Source organism: Peromyscus leucopus, chromosome 14 (genome assembly GCF_004664715.2).
Source record: "Peromyscus leucopus breed LL Stock chromosome 14, UCI_PerLeu_2.1, whole genome shotgun sequence".
NCBI classification, from domain to species: domain Eukaryota; kingdom Metazoa; phylum Chordata; class Mammalia; order Rodentia; family Cricetidae; genus Peromyscus; species Peromyscus leucopus.
This window is the reverse complement of record NC_051075.1, coordinates 72,826,382-72,842,974: the sequence shown is the minus strand read 5'-3', so window position 1 is coordinate 72,842,974 and position 16,593 is coordinate 72,826,382. Positions and strand designations below refer to the sequence as shown.

The window sequence follows — 16,593 nt, the reverse complement described above, 5'->3', positions numbered from 1 at the left end:
AGCTACACATTAGACCTGACTCTCTGTTACAAATGCATGTGCCCATATGCATGTGAGCACAGAGATGGACTCAGTACCGGGAGTAACCCCATCCATGCACATCTGAAAGGTAGGAGAGCTGCACATGGCTGCTGTGTGAACAAAAGCGGCTCGTGTTGGTCAAGTGCAAACTAACGGGAGTCAAATGTTGAGTAGTACTATGCAAGTAAGTCCCTCCTACTCCAGCTAAAGGGACCTCTACTGCTCAGGTTCCTGCTGTGTTCAAGGAAACAGCTCAGCTGAGGTGGCTGGGGTGAAGTGAGCTGAACCTTGGGATGCCTCACAGAGCACTCCAGCACAGCAGCTTTCTTTCTCTTGGGGCACTACACAGACCCCTCATGCTCTCCATCGCTTACAGAGGGGAGGCAAACACACTGTGTTGTGTAAAAAGGAGGCAACCAAAAGAAGGTGGCTGCAGACAGGTAGGTCTAGGAGAACAAGCCCAGTGCACAGAATGTGGACGGACCACTGCCCTAAACCAGCACTCAAAACTTCCTTCTATACAAGATCAAGAAGTACCACTTTAGCAGTGTCAACTGCATCTTCTTGGACAAATCACGGAAAGGGCTACAAGCATCCTGGATTGTCACGACCCCAGCATGGGTGTACACTAGAGCTTTCGCCTCTTAAACACACAGCTACGGAGGGAATGAAGCAGACTGAAACCGCACATCTGCCCAGCAAGCACTAAGAACGGACAAATCCAGACTGCTCTGGCAGGCTGTACACAAATGACTTCAATAATCCACATCAAAACCAAACTTTCCAAGTCACAGGCGCTTCTTACATCTGATGGAGTTCTTGAACAAAGGAAATTAAAAAGGTGACAGAGGAGACAGGCAAATCTAATCCACTGGTGCACTATGTAATTTTAAGCTCCCACCTCCAACTAGCTATTTGAAATTCATTTTGTATCAAGCACTTCTTCTGAATATGATTTAGGGCAAACCAGCCAACTTGATAAAGTGCCAGCAAACTGCAACAAGATGCAGAATGGCAACTATATAAAGGTATGTGAAGAAACAGTACTGTCAGTGCATCTACTTCAGAAAAAGCAGAGCTGGGGGCGGGTCAGTCCAGAGTACCCTACTTGCTCACACAGCATGTTTTACCACAGTACAAACTGAAGTTCTAAGGACCTGGTCAGGGTTCTTGTAGCTCAGAAGAAGGTTGGAAGCCTTGATGTCCCCGTGCACATACTCATGCTCATGGATGTATTCCAGGATATCCAGCTATGGAGAATACACACAGTAAATTAATGCAGTACCTAACACGGCCAGCAGAGGACTGAGCTGCGACAGAAACCAGCCCTTACTGTATTCACAACAAGGAGCATAGCTCACATACAATTCTTAAGCTTAGCTGCAAGACAGTTTTCCGAGAAAACCTTTTGGCATTTGCTTCATATATTTTCTGAAGGTCACTCCCAAAGCGGTCCATTATCATAAACCTGTAACTGAAGACAAACAAGAAAAGTCAGTGAGGGAAATAACTAGAACATGGACTTGCAATGAGTATTCTCCCTTCAGATTATGTCAAGTTAATGCTTAATAAGGCAGGGTTATAAAAGAGGAGGAAAGGGGTAAGAACATACACTGTGAAGAATTTCTCCCAACTAGACAGAAATCTTAAGAATTCCAGGATGCTGTACTGTTCTGTCTCCAGGGCCTCTTCCTGATCTAAGCTAGGTTTACAGGAGACAACATTCAACTTAAGACAACGCTCACGCAGACTCAAGCAGACATGTCTACAGTGAAACACATCCACTTGGCTTTGAGTGAGGGCACTGATTCTTCTCTTGAAGTTAAATACTGTTTATAGACAGGAGCAACCTTCTGTGACTGTGTCTCCATTTTTAAGGCACATTTCAACAATAAATGTTCTGTTAAATCTAGGCTGTCAAGAGATGGCTTAAAAGCTATATTCAGTAAAACTGTCCAAATGGAATAAAGCAATAATGTATTAAATACTCAGTGGTCAAGATTTGGAAAAGAAATATGCAGCAGAAATGATGAATTTTGGTTTTACCATCAACCTGCCATGTCACCTTGCCCAAGTGATATTACTTCCTTAGGCCATCATTTCTGGTGAGGTAAAATGAGGAGGTGAGCTGCATCCTCCCTAGGGATTCACACTCTTAGAGTGCACACTGAGATGCACTAGAGACCTGTAATGACATGCTCAACTCCTCTACATGTCACTCTCACCTTCAACAGTTGTCCAAAATCTACTGTGTCTATTGAAATCATTAAAGCAGATAAACAAGACAAAACTCCTCCCCGGGATGAGCTCACGGCCACACAAGCCAGGCACCATGGCACTCGCCAGGCAGGAGCTCTATCATCCTATTTTACAGAAGAAAACAGTTCGTAACCTACCCTCAAATGAGGTGGGCCTATGGTTTAAACCACTCTCCTCCACACACTGAAATAATAAACACTGTACAACAAAAAAGTCATGCTTACATAATGTAAGCTTTTATGACAATTACAGTGAGTTATAAGGGAAGGAACAGCCAACTAATACTAAAAGACAGTGTAATTATATAAAATGTAGGGGCCTGCACCCACATGGCAGCTCACAACTGTCTGTAACTCCAGTTCCAGGGGACCCGACACCCACAGCAAAACACCAATGCACATAAAATAAAAATAAAATTAAAAAAAAAGAACACTTGTTAAAATATATAGGGTCCTATCCATTTCTGAATCAGAAGAGAATTAGAAACTCTGTCTATATATCTTTTAATAAGATAGTAATATTTTTAGGAGGTAAAGTATATGTCAAAGTTATACTATCAAGTAGGGGCAAAATATATCCATTTGGGACAAGATTCCTGCTACCCTGACCTCTAACATAATAGAGAACAGTCACGTGACTTCCCAATATCCTGGGTATGACAAGTTTTGCAAAGCTAAGGGAGGAGAACAGGGTATAAACATCTGCCTTTACCAAAGATTAGCCTGTGTGATTACTACAATGCTCTGAACAACAAAGTGTAACCTTTGTCAACAACAGTCTGTGTCTTAGGGTCACTACTGCTGTGATGACTGACTTACACTTCCGTATCACTGTTCATCAAAGAAACCAGGACAGGAACTCAAACAGGGCAGGCACCTGGAAGCAGGAGCTGATGCAGAGGCCATGGAGGGGTGCTGCTTACTGGCTTGCTCTCCATGGCTTGCTCAACCTGCTTACTTAAGGAACCCAGGACCACCAGCCCAAGGATGGCACCACCCACAATGGGCTGGGCCCTCCCCCATCAATCACTAAAAAAACAACTGCTCTACATGCTGGCCCATAGTCCAATCGTATAGAGGCATTTTCTCAATCAAGGTTTCCTTCTTTCAGATAACTCTAGCTTGTGTTAAGCTGACGTAAAACTAGCCAGCAGAGTCTGGAAGAGGGTCAACACTGTCTGATTCAACACAGGGTCCTCTACTAAAACAGATTAATCAGGTCTTTTTTTTTTTTTTTTTTAAGATTTATTTATTTATTATGTATACAGAAGAGGGTGCCAGATCTCATTCAGATGGTTGTGAGCCACCATGTGGTTGCTGGGAATTGAACTCAGGACCTCTGAAAGAGCAGACGGGCTCTTAACCTCTGAGCCATCTCTCCAGCCCCAGGTCTTTGTTTTTACACACAAATTACCCTGTCACTAACTCTGAATGGCCCTGAAAATCCCCTCACCATCCCCCAATTATAAACAAATGACACACACAAACTGTTAGCATGTACGTTCTCCTGAGAGCGCTCTAGGACTGAGTATTACTCAGAAGTAGAGAAGGCTACTTCTGAACATACTTCTGAACATGTCAGGTAAGGCTTCTGATGCTTTCTTTTTCAGGGATTTGGTTAAATGCTTCAAGTAATAAGACAGTATCAATCAGAACAAACCATTCTGAAATGGTAATGGAAGTATTTTACAATCCTCAGACTGTCCTAATCACTCCCTATCACTTCCAAACAAGTTATAGGAAAAGTAAGGATGTCTGGCAGGGGAGAAGGCTGGAAGAAGAATCCTATTTTCTGTTTCTTCACTTCTAAAAGACTTACAGGATTATGTTTACTGCTTCAACCTAACAGTCAACACTTCATCCACTGAGGAAGGTCTAGCCACCTCAGTTTCAGGAAGGAATGGTCATCACTAACAATAAACAGAGACACGAGCTGGAGACTTGCTCAACTGCCGTCACCCACTCAACTTTGCTCTGCAGCCCCCGCCAGGCACCCTTGAACACAGCCAGCCTTCTACCCACTACCTCTCTGGCCACCCCACAGCACACTGTTCCCAGTAAAACCTCATGTAACAAAATGACACTAGATTCCAGGGAGCCCCCGACTCCCCAAGAGATGCATGGTTCTCTACTAAATAAAGCTGGCAGGCTTACACAGTGGCCGCCCCACTCTCAGGTCTTTGCTAACACAGCACCAATCTGGTTTGGGCACTCCCTCCCCTTCCATGTAACAGTGTCTTTCACCAAGAAACTTGTGTGACCTGTGTGACTACCTGACTCTTGCCAGTGCAGGTTTAAGCATAAGAATTATAAAACCGTGACCAAGAAAATGTACAAGAAAGTCTCACAGGACTCCAAGAAAGGATCCTTGGTAGGACAGGGGAACTCACAAGACACTGGCAGGAATTTCTGACACTGGTACTGTGTCTGCGTGTGAGGTCCGGAAATGGAGCGGCCTTCCCACTAACACAAAAGGAACACTAACAGAGAGCAAAGCCACAATGACGGTAACTGTGCAAGACAAGCAAAAATGTATCCACAATGCCAGCACTCAGGAGGATCAGGCCAGAGGACTGGAAAGCTCACCACCAGTGGGCTCTGCTGTGGGGTAACGCTAAGTCTAGAAAGCAAGACCCTAGTTCAAAAAAGCGCAAAGTATGGAAGCAGGCCTTTGGTGACTGCGTAAACAGTGGAGTCACAGAGGTGCTCCACTCACTGCAATCACCACTCTAACTGTAGGCCTCCAGTTTCTACCTGGGCCTGGCCTTCGGTCTCCTACAAGCTCTGAAAGGAGCAGACTGCACAAAGGTATTGGGGGCTTTCTCCGACCCCAACTCCTAAGCCATCTGAAAGGAAAGGTTACACGAGTGAGCACCTAGCTTTTCTCCCTTGTTTCACAAATGTTGTCACTGAAGTTTGTCACCTCTAGCCAGCTAGACTAAAGCCCTCATAGAGAACAAGGCTCTAGTCTCCATGAATGATTAGGCATTCAATATGAAATATCAAACAGGATCCTGGGAGAGGCAGGGTGCACTCTTTGGGTTTTGTTAACCCTGTCAATGGGGTTCTAACCACTTGACATTGCTCCACACAAATCCAGGTTAGACTGGCACCCCCACAGAGCTAAGATCTTACTCCCCACCTCTGCTGCCCCACAGTCCAGATGCACACCTACAGTTACTGTGGGTGATCAGCAAATAACTCCCAACTGAACCAACTCAACAGGAAATACTCAAAATGTAGAGCTTACCTTTTTCCATTTTTATTATGTAGACCAGATCCCCAATACTTAGGAACACCAAGGTACTTCATTTTGTGTGTGTGAATCCATTTCTGAACTGGAAGTTGAAAGAGAGGTCTGTGATTTCAACTGCTGTATGTAAACGGTTATTTCAAAACAAATTACTAAGAGCAGAGCATACTTCTATGTGCAACAAAACCACCTCTACTCATAACAGGAGGAAAAGAGCACAGTGTAACACAAAGTGTAATAAAAATGTTACCAACCTGTGAAAAGCAGTGCCCTGCCTGCCTTTCCCTTGTCTTGAAGCTGTGCACCTGTGAACCACTTCTCAAGTCAAGGCAACAGCACCACCTCTTTAGTCACCTACCTCTCTAGCTTGCTTGTTCCTCAGCAAGACTGACTCCCAGCCCCATCTCTTCCTCACCTTGCAAATCAAGATGCAGGAGACAAGAGGTGTGCACCTGCTCCCCCACAGCAGGAGTGGGGCCTCAGAGGAAACAGGCTCTTCTTTGCACTGGGCTCAGCAACCGCAACGCCCGCCCAGCTCATAGGCTTTAGGTTTTAGCAAAATGCTCAAAAGAGTTAGAGACCATGTACTCACACTTGTCAGGGTAATTCATCTATTTCCTAGGTCACATACCACTGACTACTTCACATGCCAACAAACCACAGAGCAAATACATCAATACATCAGAATGACTTCATGCAAGCATCATTTGAATGGATTTGTGTATAAAGCAAATGAAAACAGAGCAATACGTGATATGACACTTTAACCTTAGCTTATGTGAAATAAAGCCAGGTAAACTGCTTATTTTTAAATGTTTAAACCTTTAACAAAACAATTTTAAACATGTTTATTGTTTCTTACTTTGCTCTGGTTTAGCAGCCCGCTGGTAGAACTTTAATTCAGTGAAAAGAGGTCCATTGTCACTGGGTTCCTTAGAATACAAGAGTCAATTAAAATTATTGAATTATTTTCACTGAGCCTTCAACACCAGAGTAAATCTAATTTTTCCTACAACACAATGTAACTTTGATATTTAAATATATAAATTATTAAAAGATTAAAATTCAACTCCTTAGAAATACTTTATATGTTATCACAATAATCTTTCTCTTAGCCAGGCAGCGGTGGTGCACGCCTTTAATCCCAGCACTTGGGAGGCAGAGCCAGGCGGATCTCTGAGTTCAAGGACAATCTGGTCTACATAGAAAGATCCACACAGAGAAACCCTGTCTCGGAAAATCAAAAATAATAATAATAATAATAATCTTTCTCTTAAGCCCAACTTCCATAAGTGATTAATTATACACAATCAAAAATATAGTTCAGTCTTTGCAGAAGTTTAAGGCAACTAAACTTAAACTAATTTTCATCTTTATTAAGCAAAGGCCAGCGACCATGCTAAATGTATCACCACCAAGAGGCCACAAGACATTTCTGAAGTTTAATAAAACTCCAACACCAGCCGGGCAGTGGTGGCGCATGCCTTTAATCTCAGTACTCGGGAGGCAGAGGCAGGCTGATCTCTGTGAGTTCGAGGCCAGCCTGGGCTACCAAGTGAGTTCCGGGAAAAGGCACAAAGCTACACAGAGAAACCCTGTCTCGAAAAACAAACAAACAAACAAACAAAAAAAAATCCAACACCTGACTTAACCAATTAATGGTAGAATCCCATTCCTTTCCCTCACCTATCATGGTTCTACCTAGTTATCAAACCCATCAGGAATGTATCTGGTCTCCAGAGCGAGACAACACTGTGCCCTTTTCTTTCTAACACTGTTTCCTATGATTCTCAGACCAAAGAAGCCTACAACGTTCGTAAAGTCAAAAAGAGACTGGAGCTAAATACCGATGTTCTCCAACTTTCCTAGGCAGTATCTACTTCCCATTTCAAGGGGTAGGAACCATTTGAACTATTTGTAAAGAGGTAAACATTTACAAAAAGATATTTTACACAAGAGATAACAGCCCATGAGTTTCATGTTGTTTAATAAATATGATAAGAAATAGCTTATAATTTTGTTGGCTTTTTAAATAGTGAGTTTTGTCTGGCTGGTTGATATAAAGTAGTATTTACTTACTGTTTGGTATTTTTTACTGATTTTAAAGGAATGACAACTTCAACTACGAAAGCAAACATTTCTAAACTAATCTGCAAAGCATATTGGACAGACCCTCTGCACGGCTGGAGTTGAGGTGCAGAGCTCATTAGAACTGGAGAAGCCCTGAGCTGCAGCATGACAGGGTGCTCTTCTCCACCGCAGAGACATCTGCTCCGAACACTGAAAATCAGGACATATACTTTTTCTTCATTGAGGAAACCCTCAATTACTACAGAAGTTCATTTTGGTCCTTGAAGTGTCAATAAAAATCTTGATTACATAGACAGTTCTCTCAGCTCACAAGTCTCCAGGTAATGTGTTTACAGGACTCTGCTCATCTGCAATCAGGCAGTACCTAGCCACAGAGGGCATGTAAGCCACAAATGGGCAACACTAGGATCAGAAAGAACCTAAACAGTTTGACATCCTTGTTACAGCTCGGCCTCAGAAGAGCAATGTTCAAGGCTTTCGCTTGTCACCACACCCTGACACAGGATCAGGTCCATATACTCAAGTGTGAATGTCAAGACCCTGACTGATGTGCTAAGAAAGAAACTCCCATACCTGTGGCCGCTTCCCAGTAGCAACAGGAGCCAGAAACATGAGCAAATGTTTTAAGCCAATGACTGAGCAAGTCACAGAATAAGTGTAAAAAAAATGAAGAAAGTGAAATTAAAGAAAAGGAATTTTGGTTAACTTTCAGAATGACTCATTAATAAAACTTGGGCTTAAAGGACGCTTTCCCAAGACCACTCCTGGCTTATTACCAACAGTATAAGATTTTTGATTTATTCAGTTTCAACCTACATCATATCAACTTTAATTTTCAAGTTTCCTTCAAGCAATAATTTATTAAACTTATAATGTGAATCAACCATATAAATCAGGAGACTATAATGCAGGCTTTCTGAGCACTTTCATACATTAGCTATCCAATAGGCTTCCATTATGACAAAGTAAAGGAACCACTTCTTGGCACTGTGCTCTAGCTGAAGCGAGCTATCTGTGGAGAAAATACCTTATCTCAGAACTAAAATTGTATTAACATATTTCAAATCTAAAATACTTTGCCAACTCTATAATAGCCAAGATTTAGAAAAGAAATTGGGCCTGACATTTTAACTAGAATATCACTAAACGTTTCCTTAAGACTTCTAAGTGTCAAAATGACGATGACAACAGGAAAAAAAATTAAAATGTGATATATTTCAATGGCACCATCCAAAAGCAACTGGCTGCCATTTAAAAATGAAGCTGTACAAAGTTTCTCCTTCTTACCAAAAAAATTAAGATATCTAAATTGAAAATTCAGAACACTCATCATAACATCAGGCAAAGCCCTTCCCAGGAGGCTGTGAGATAGAGACCCCAGTGGTTCTCCAAGAAGGGACCACCATGCACCAGCTTGTAGGTGGCACAAACTAGAAGACTGTGGGCAGGCTTCCAACCTTGCTCCCACAAAGGTGAGAATGACTCAAAGAACTAGTTTCCTAGTAAGTCTTAGGTCTGTTGGGGGAGGGAGGAATTAGGAAAAAAATCTTACTTATTTACTACTTCTTTCTGACCATCTACTTTCATACAGACACGCATGTGCGCACACGCACACACAGAACCTCTGAAAGCAAACATAAGCTAACTGTTCTGGTGACACAGAAGCATTATCCTACAGCTGCTTGCATCAGTCAAGGATGAAGAAACCCTCAACAGACACAGAGAGCGCCCCTGGGCAGGAGGGAGTGTGTAAGAGATGCTGAGACACCTAACTTGCATGTGTGTCTTATGTTCACACCAATGCCAAATGCAGGAGCTGTGTGTAGTCTACAGAGCTCAGTCACAAAGCGGGCATGTGAGAAGTAGCCAGGTTTGAGGTGGAGCTTCAGAGCAGAAGCATGGGAGGATCTCAGAATGAAGGTGTAGGTTACGGTGTGCAATGCGGCAGGTTCTTCTCTGGGTCTCCACCTGGATACAAAGGAGCGCTTGACAGACTTATCAAGGACACCAATGACCTGGCCCTGTGCAGTCTCATGACAACATACAAGGACTGGAAAGCACTGCTTGGCGTGTGATTACCTAACTTTATAGTTAAAACCACCTTAGCTGAATTTCTTAAATAACTTGTCCATTTCTGCTCTAAAAATAAAAGGCATGCTCATTCTTACAATGCACAAGTGCCATGGTGATTTCTTCCTAGAGCCGTGTTATAGAGAACCCTTACATACTAAGCTTCACATCTTGCTGTTCTGGTACCATGCCCAGTTAGTCGTTCATGTTCTCTGAAAACACGAGTCACAGGAACCTGCCCAGCAGCCAGCAGGCTTTGCACCCATCTCCAGCAGCACACACACAAGCACCTGTCACAACCCTCATGTTTATGTTTGACCGTTGACTGTTCTGATTTCCTGCAGAAAAGGGTACTGATCGCTGTGCATGTTTGTATTGGATGTCTACCTCCACTCTGAAGACTGCAAAGCTGTAAGAAGGAAATGACGAGCCAGCCTAGTCCCAATAGAGAAAAGTGGACAGCATCAAAATGGTAAAAGTAAATGAATGGAAAAGCAGGTAAAAGGGACAGAAAATTATATCTTAAAAATATTAAAAGTCAATCAATAAATAAAACAGGGATGTAAGGACCACATAACTAAAGGACATTTGAAAAACAAGGTTATTATCAAGTAACTTAAAATGTACTTATATTTTAGAGAAATAAACATAATTTTTTAAAACTGGTATCACAAGAAGGATATTAGAAGTGAAATGTATAATAAAAGACAATACAGTGACTGACGCAGGAATTTAAAGGAGCCAAAGACTTCAGTCATCAAGGGAGCAGCAGCCAGCTGTGGCTGGAGTCCCCTCTGAGGGCTGGGCAGCTGCTCTTCCAGAACCACAAACCACACTGCAGAAGAGCTACTAAGACATGAAGTGTGCACAGGAGACCGAGCATATGCCACCCTCTCTATTACAGGAAGAACAAAGGACGACAGAAGACACGAAATACTGGACTAAGTCTGAAAAGAGACATCCTCATAACTTAGAAAGTCACTGTGTTCGGATGAAACAACCGGAAATACCTACTCTACCCATTTCCCCTCAGCTAGATAAGTGAAAAGGGTAGAAAAGTGGAGCTCATTCCACTTCCAACGAAGATCACAATGCTACGATAATCCTCACCTGCCAGAAGTTCAGCTTGTAGAACAAAACAAGCAGGTCACTTAGCCCTTCCCTTCCAAGACTTGCAGACATGCAAACTCGCCAGCTGCAGAGGGGTCTGAAAGCCTGGGCCAGCAGGAGCTTACGTTCTTCTCCATGGAACCCAATCTTACCCTACAGGTGTCGTGTTTCCATGGGGACAGGTACAGACAACTGCCCACAGGCCCATGCCTGGCAGCAAACCAGGCGGTTCAGAAGGAACGCCAGTGCATGAGAAAGAAAGCTCCAAACTGAGAGAGAGGTCAGGAGACAAGAGAAGGAATGGGGGAGAGACGGACACAGGCACTAACTCACACGCCATGTGGAAAGAAGGACAGTGGCTCCCACGATAAACAAAGGCTGGGGAAGCACTAGGCTCACAAACTCCACAAGGGTGTTCAAGACCTGCCTGCACTCTAGATGAGACATGAAGTGCGTACCCAGAGGCCCTTGGGATAAGGAGCCAGTGGAGCCCCTGGGGATCGAACAGCCAGTGCTGCTGACACCCAAGTCAGTCAGACTCCAAGCGTCTAACACAGAAATACTTCTGGTAGCCGGGCGGTGGTGGCGCACGCCTTTAATCCCAGCACTCGGGAGGCAGAGCCAGGGGGATCTCTGTGAGTTCAGGGCCAGCCTGGTCTACAGAGTGAGTTCCAGGACAGGCTCCAAAACTACATGGAGAAACCCTGTCTCAAAAAACCAAAAAAAAAAAAAAAAAAAAAAAAAAAGGAAAAGAAAAAATACTACTCAAAAGTCCTCAGGAAAGCAGTTCCAGAACTATGTAAGAAGCCTACCTCAGCCTGCCTAAATGAGGCTTAGTTCAATATGAGAAGTCATAAAGTCATATTAACCAAGTAAGGGAGAAAAATCTAATGAGACAGCATATATATATATGCATTTACAAATGAACAGGTAAACTATAAGCTAGAAGGAAATAGTTATAACACACATTCTGAAAATAAGATTTATCCACAATAACTGGCCCCACTCAATTATAAAAGACAACACAACAACCCAGTTATTAAAAATAATTCTTTTCTTCTTCTTTTTTCCTTTTCTTTTGGTTTTTCGAGACAGAATTTCTCTGTGTAGCTTTGGTGTCTATCCTGGATCTCACTCTGTAGACCAGGCTGGCCCTGAACTCACAGAGATCCACCTGCCTCTGCCTCCCGAGCGCTGAGATTAATAAAGGCGTGTGCCATCACGCCCGGCCTCAAAAATGATTTTCTTAAAGAGAAAAGAAGTAAGAGAGCAAAGAAGCACTTATCACACAAAACCACAGAACAGTAGATACACACGAGGAAAGGGACTCAGTGGTGTTCATGCCTCCGGGAAGGGCAGGGAAGTAAGTAAGCTCACAAAGCGGGGCACACCCACTGTGGGCAAGCACTGGACCATGCAGAGCTGTCAGCAACCACCGGCAATGTGAAAACCAGCAAGACACTCGGAAATATGTCTAGAACTTTTTAAAGATGTAAATGTGTATCCTCCCTAGAGAAGCGATTCAGCTTCCAAGAGAAACAAAAGCCTATCCCCATCAAAACACCACTCCAACTATCTCCATAGAAGGTCTGTTCACAGTAGACCAAACCATAAACAGCCCAAATGCCTTCAACATGTCAATAAAATGCAGTAAATGACTGATACGCTAAAAATACAGGTGACTCTTTAAAATATCATGCTGAACACACAGCATTTACCCCCTAGTACCCATAGGTCATGCTCTAGACAGAGGAAATAACTGGGGGTGTGGGGTGGGTGAGGTGTCAAATACTGGACACAAGAGCTCTCTAGAGATTGCAGAGATAGAGTTCTCTACAAAGGACAAGAGTGACGTACTTACACATGCTTGTCACATATCTTCAAACACTGATTTTTTATCTATATATTTTACTGCAAAATTACACTTCTTTTTTTTTTTTTTTTTTTCCCGAGACAGGGTTTCTCTGTGTAGCTTTGCGCCTTTCCTGGGACTCACTTGGTAGTCCAGGCTGGCCTCGAACTCACAGAGATCCACCTGGCTCTGCCTCCCGAGTGCTGGGATTAAAGGCGTGCGCCACCACCGCCCGGCAAAATTACACTTCTTAATAAACGTTTTTTAAAAGCTCACTAAAACAAGGACTAGGGCTAGCTCAGTGGTTAAGATCACTGGCTGCTCTTTCAGAGGACCCACATGGCAGCTCACAAGCATCTATAACCCCAGCTTCAGAGGATCCAATGCCCTCTTCAGCCTCCAGGGCACCAGGCACACACATGGTGCACAGACACAGATGCATGGAAAACACACACCAAATAAATTAGGGGAAAGAAAAAAAAAAAACCCTTCAATTCTGGTCAAAGATACCCGGTTCTAGGGAGTCCAATATACTTCTGTTTGAATATAATAAAGTGAACCAACAAACTCTGAGGCACTTCTAACTCCCAGGTTCTATAACTTTTAGGGGAAAAAAAGGACAGGGAATGGGCATTAACCTCTCCAACAACCCACTCTCCTGGCTCTTCTATTTAACAAGGGTCTACACGTCTATCAAAATGGGGTGGGCGGAGCTACAAGCTCTACTCAGCAAAACAATGTACAAGCTCAGAGAAAACAAGCACGATGATGAAATACAAAGATGCCTTAGTCCTGCTGTCGGCGCCTGGCCTAGCTCCTCAGTGTGCCTCTGTCCACTGGGGTGCTGCCAGTCCGACACATGGGGCACTCACTGTGACATGAGCACAGCAAAGAAGGCTCTACGACCACGGGGGACCCACAGCTTCTTCAGAGGAACAGGGAAGGGAATAAAACCGACAGCAGGCAAAAGAAATAGACAGCTGGGCGGATGGACGGACGGACGGACGGACAGATGTCCAGAACAAGATGTAAAATAAAAATCGGCTCAGCATGATGTTCTAGGATCTAAATATAAAATATGCCTGCCTGGTGACAACAGCTAAAACAGATACTCCCACTCCTGCAGACCTCTGTGGTTTCCTAGATACCTCAAATTGTGCCACTCTAGTTCAGGGGAGATGAAGACTCTGAATTCGAGTTACTTAAAACTGTAAAGCTATTTATGTGCCTCATTAAATAGTTACGAAACATGATTAACAATGCAATACCTTATGGTTTAACTAATTCTAGTCATCAAAAAAGATGCTTGCAAAATAAACACCAACTTACATTGATAAAAGACAAAAATGAGCAGTATTTTCTTACCACTTTCACAACACAGGGTGCGTCACTGCCAACCGGTTTGGAAGAATTTGTGTCCGCTGTTTAAAGAATGAGACATTCGTATCAGAACAAGCGGTGTTGCTTCGGACAGCATATGACAGACACTTAGGCCTACAGCCCTGCAGCCCTCTGAAGGGGTGAATCCCAGTTCCCAAATGGCCATTTCAGGGCCATTCCAACAATGCACCTAGTCTAAGACTTTCTCCTGTGTAGAATATATCTAGCAATTATTGGTTTCTTCTATCTGATCAGCTGTTAAAGGAAGCTGTTGTCCAAAGTGAAGACTAGTTCTTTCATTCAGAAGTCCTCTGGTCACTGGCATGCTGATGTACTGGGAATTCATGGAGAATAGGAACTGGAGAAACCCCAGGGTCTAACAAGCTGTAAAACCCTCTGGGGTAGAACATCTGGAAGCAGAGGAGCTGACTCCAGACACTGGTTAGTGCAGAACATTTTTGGCACTGCCATGCAGAAGGGAAGTCTTTCCAAACTCATCAACAAGTACCTACATGATGCCATTTTATAAAAACTGGGAATTTGCAGCTGGGAAGTGATGGCACGCGCCTTTAATCCCAGCACTCGGGAGGTAGAGGCACGAGGATCTCTGTGAGTTCGAGGCCAGCCTGGTCTACACAGTGAGTTCTAGGACAGCAAGAGCTACATGGAAAAACCCTGTCTCAAAAAACCAAAAAAAAGAAAAGAAAAGAAATGAGAATTTGCAAGTGGACAGAAAAAACCAAACCTTCCACTTCCGGCTGTCATTTGAGCAGTAAGATGCAGACATCACGTAAGACATCAAGTGTGTTTGATGTGACAGGAGAAGCGGTGGGGCAGTTTCAACAGTGAGGGGAGGCAGTGCTGCAGTGTGTTAACAAGAGCCTGAGGGACCAGAAACCATCCAACAGTTAAGCCATGGGAATTCACAGGCAGCATTCCACAGGGACTAGCACCAAAGGCCCCAATATGGGAGTGTCACAAGCATTTGTAAAGCCAGGAGACCAATGCACAGAGAAAACCATGATACAGAAAGTGAGGAACAGCCATTAGAGAAGCAGCAGGGAAAAACATGAAGGGCCTAACAGACAACGCCAAGGTTAGGACTGCTGCTGTAACTGAGACAGGAGACCTCCAAGGTTTTGCCAAAAGGACTAGCATGATCCAACTTTGACGGGGCTCCTTGGAGGACCTGTGTACAGGCCAAGAGCAGAAGCAGGCAGAGCAGGAGGGGATTCTCCTAGTCTAACGGGTGGGGCAGAGCGTGGCCTGACAGCTGCGTGGGCACCAAGGGGATCATAGACAAGGTGTGCCAGCAGACTGTGATCAAAGACTCAAAGGACAGCTAACGGGCCCTCGGTGGACTGCATGTGGAGGATGAGGCACTCTAGGGTTTGGGCAGAAAACTGCACAAAAGCTGCAAAGGGAGAAATGTAGGAGAAAGTGCTTTGGGGTGTCTTGTTTCAGATGCTTGCTAAACATCCGAGTTCAGATGTTGTTATCGTTCGAATCTGCAATGTCCCCAGACTTGTATTTGGAACACTTATTCTCACCTGGTGGCACTCTTGCGAGGCTGCACACCTTGAACAGGTGGAGCCTAACCGGAGGGCTGAGGACCTCTGACGGTTGCAGCCCACCCCTAGTTCTGACCATCACATCCTGGTCTGCTGCACCGGGGCTAGCTGTCCTCCACCACACACTCCTGCCCCTACCAGGTTCCCCTCGTGTATGAACCGCACCTCTAGACTCAATGTCTGTGAGCCAAAGAAAATCTTCCTCCTTGGGGTGGCTGGCCAGAGCAACACAACGCTGGCTGGTGCAGCTCTTAACCACTGCTGCACATACAATCTCCCACCTGCACGTGATGAAGAGAGAAATAAATGCTAGCCATCGAGTTGAGGACTAGCTCAGTGGCCAGCACACGCATGCCCTGCACGGTGAGGTCGAGGTTCGGTCTCAGCACAGTCCAAGGGAAAAGACTATTTATTTACAGCCTCACACTGGAAGAAATCCCCTCAGGAACGAACAGAGAGAGGACAGAAATGCCAGGACTGATCGAGAAGGCACCCCACCTTGGAACAGAAGCCAGGCAGATCAAGAGAAGAGGCAATGGAAACCAAGGAAGAAAACCAAAGGAGAGTTGTGGCCACAGCACTCCAGACACAAGACAAGCAGCATCAGCTTCTAGAGACGCTCACTCAGAGAAGGAAGAGCTCTGAGCTCCATAGGAAGAGCCCCAGGGAGCAGCACTTAGATACTGAAGTGGTAATAAGGCAGCTCAGCATCTTCAACCAAACATGAAAATGAAGATAGCATCCCAGTGATACTGCACACTCCAATGAGAAGAAACACAATGACTTCTCCACACCACACGCATATACTATGCCAGGCACAAAGACAACAAGAACTATGCCTCGTCAACAAGTACATGTTTACCCTGGAACTGAGAAAAGTCTTCGAGTGTGGAAAGTATCGTGCAAGAGAATAAAGGGAATAAGCATGTGCACGCCCTGCCCTAAACTCAGCTTTGGAAAAGAAAGGCAACAAGCACTATGTAAAAC

General features: G+C 44.2%; 1 protein-coding gene across 6 annotated transcripts in view; it reads right to left on the bottom strand.

Annotated features, from left to right (window-relative positions):
- The window catches only part of Vrk1 (VRK serine/threonine kinase 1), a 78,650-nt gene that overhangs the window by 26,766 nt on the left and 35,291 nt on the right, over positions 1 to 16,593 (bottom strand). For all 6 annotated transcript variants that reach the window (XM_037210826.1, XM_037210822.1, XM_037210825.1 and 3 more), the window contains exons 3-7: positions 14,021 to 14,076; positions 6,395 to 6,464; positions 5,530 to 5,617; positions 1,387 to 1,495; positions 1,179 to 1,271 (exon numbers count right to left, since the gene is read on the bottom strand). In XM_037210826.1, coding sequence (XP_037066721.1) covers positions 1,179 to 1,271; positions 1,387 to 1,495; positions 5,530 to 5,617; positions 6,395 to 6,464; positions 14,021 to 14,076 — 416 coding nt within the window. The remainder of the gene's footprint in view (positions 1 to 1,178; positions 1,272 to 1,386; positions 1,496 to 5,529; positions 5,618 to 6,394; positions 6,465 to 14,020; positions 14,077 to 16,593) is intronic.